Source organism: Arvicanthis niloticus, chromosome 6, assembly GCF_011762505.2.
Source record: "Arvicanthis niloticus isolate mArvNil1 chromosome 6, mArvNil1.pat.X, whole genome shotgun sequence".
In the NCBI taxonomy this organism is placed as follows: domain Eukaryota; kingdom Metazoa; phylum Chordata; class Mammalia; order Rodentia; family Muridae; genus Arvicanthis; species Arvicanthis niloticus.
The window spans coordinates 92,627,516-92,629,803 of NC_047663.1; the positions used below are offsets into that span (position 1 = coordinate 92,627,516).

At 46.8% G+C, this 2,288-nt stretch overlaps 1 protein-coding gene across 1 annotated transcript; it reads left to right on the forward strand.

Moving 5' to 3' along the window:
* The first annotated feature begins 257 nt into the window (after window positions 1-257).
* On the forward strand, window positions 258-1,867 carry LOC117710372 (olfactory receptor 1f45-like). Its single transcript, XM_076937293.1, has 2 exons — window positions 258-394; window positions 829-1,867. Exon 2 carries the CDS (start codon window positions 833-835, stop codon window positions 1,769-1,771), a length of 939 nt encoding a protein of 312 aa, XP_076793408.1. The 5' UTR covers window positions 258-394; window positions 829-832; the 3' UTR covers window positions 1,772-1,867.
* Window positions 1,868-2,288: the final 421 nt, after the last annotated feature.

A 2,288-nucleotide genomic window follows, 5' to 3' on the forward strand; every position in this document is an offset into this window, starting at 1 on the left:
GGTGAGAATTGATGGGGTAAATAATGCCATTTGAATTTTGTGTCTAACAAGGTTGGCTCATTTCTGAAGCTTATACACTTTGAACAAACAGTTGTGTGTAAACTTTGATAATATTCTCTGTCATCATCATTTGGTCCAAAGGGGCCAAAGATGTAGATGAGAATTTGTCTCTTCTTGTCTCTAATGAGGCTCTGAGGGATTCTGGTCCCATTGGTCAAAGAAACTTCTGTAAATGACTGTTCTGTGGTTGTTCTGAACATCTTTCCTGCTCAGAAGACCAAGAACCCAAACACCTGCTCGTCACTTGCTTACGGCCTGCCAGTGTTTCCAGACCTCACAGACCCTGCAGTTAGGTCAAGCTGGACAGCATTAGATAGCACCAGCCTCTCTCCAGGTAAGGTTACAGCAGTGAAGACAGAAACATTTGATTATTCTGAGATGAAGTTATTGTAGAAACCTCCTTGGAACTTCTTTCAGAGGCAGGGAAACAATTTAGAAGCCCTGAATTCATTGGTATCACCTGAGATAAAGACAGACCCAATAAACCATTCCCTTGATGCTGCTCTGAGCTGTTTCTGAGGTGAAGGGAGAGCTGTGAGGTGTGACAGTAAATACAGCTACTCTTAGAGGCTGTGTGGCCTGAGGATGCTCAGGTAGGAAATATATCAGGGCTGAGTGCTGGAATGTAGATTTGTGATTGGCATATCCTGTGTTAGCCATTCTGTGAATTCATTTACAAATGTGACCCTGCCTGACACCTTATCACAGTGTGACTCTGTCCATCAAGGTTTTGACTTTATTGTCTTCTATTCACCTTGGTGGCCTCAGACTCATGAGCAGCACCAACCAGTCGAGCGTCTCCGAGTTCCTCCTCCTGGGACTCTCCAGGCAGCCCCAGCAGCAGCAGCTCCTCTTCCTGCTCTTCCTCATCATGTACCTGGCCACTGTCCTGGGAAACCTGCTCATCATCCTGGCCATCAGCACAGACTCCCGTCTGCACACCCCCATGTACTTCTTCCTCAGCAACCTGTCCTTTGTGGATGTCTGCTTCTCCTCCACCACTGTCCCCAAGGTGCTGGCCAATCACATACTCGGGAGTCAGGCCATTTCCTTCTCTGGGTGTCTCACACAGATGTATTTCCTCTTCATGTTTGTGGACATGGACAATTTCCTGCTTGCTGTGATGGCCTATGACCGCTTTGTGGCCATATGCCACCCTTTACACTATACAACACAGATGACCTCTAAGCTCTGTGTCCTGATGGTGGCTGGATCGTGGGTCACTGCCAGCCTGAATGCTCTGTTGCACACTCTGCTCATGGCTCAACTCTCCTTCTGTGGGGACAATATCATCCCCCACTTCTTCTGTGATGTGACTCCCCTCCTGAAACTCTCCTGCTCAGACACACATCTCAATGAGCTGATGATTCTTACAGAAGGAGCTGTGATCATGGTCACCCCATTTGTCTGCATCCTGATCTCCTACATCCACATCACCTGTGCTGTCCTGAGAGTCTCATCCCCAAGGGGAGCATGGAAAGCCTTCTCCACCTGTGGCTCGCACCTGGCTGTGGTCTGCCTCTTCTATGGCACCATCATTGCTGTGTATTTCAACCCCTCCTCTGCCCACTCATCTGAGAAGGACACGGCAGCCACTGTGCTCTACACAGTGGTGACCCCCATGCTGAACCCTTTTATCTATAGTCTGAGGAACAGGGACCTGAAAGGGGCTCTACGAAAAGTGGTCTATAGGAAGATAGTGTCTTTCTAACTGATGTGTATTGAGTATGTGTCACTCCCACAGATGGAAATAATTTCCAGCTCATGGACAGGGTCCAGTCTATTTCTGTGTGTGAAAGAGAATAAATCCATTTGAATGAACTCATCCACAAGTCCTGAGTCAGTTTAACCCCCCTCCTCTTATTGTGTCAAACTAATTAATCTATTGTAAGAGTGTTTAAGGAACAATGAAAATTCCTTCCTAGCTGGGGCTACAACTGAATGGAAGTGGGCTTACCTGACACAGTGCACCATGCTTCACCCCCAGCACCACACAACAACAGAAGAATGCAGTTGGTTTTCCCTGTCCAGCTGGAACTATGATGATCCCTTTGCAAATCTCTATTTCACACACACACACACAAAAAATGCATTTCCCTTTTGAAAAATGTTGCCAGGGTGCAAAGAAGTAATTTTCTCAGCCCTGCCAGGATGTTAATCTCACTAAAGAACCTCATAAATGCAATTACCGGAGCCTGGTCTAACTTCAACCAGTTAAATCTGAATGT

Excerpts from the sequence above, each read along its gene's own strand:
- LOC117710372 (XM_076937293.1), top strand. The coding sequence starts at position 833 with ATGAGCAGCACCAACCAGTCGAGCGTCTCCGAGTTCCTCCTCCTGGGA.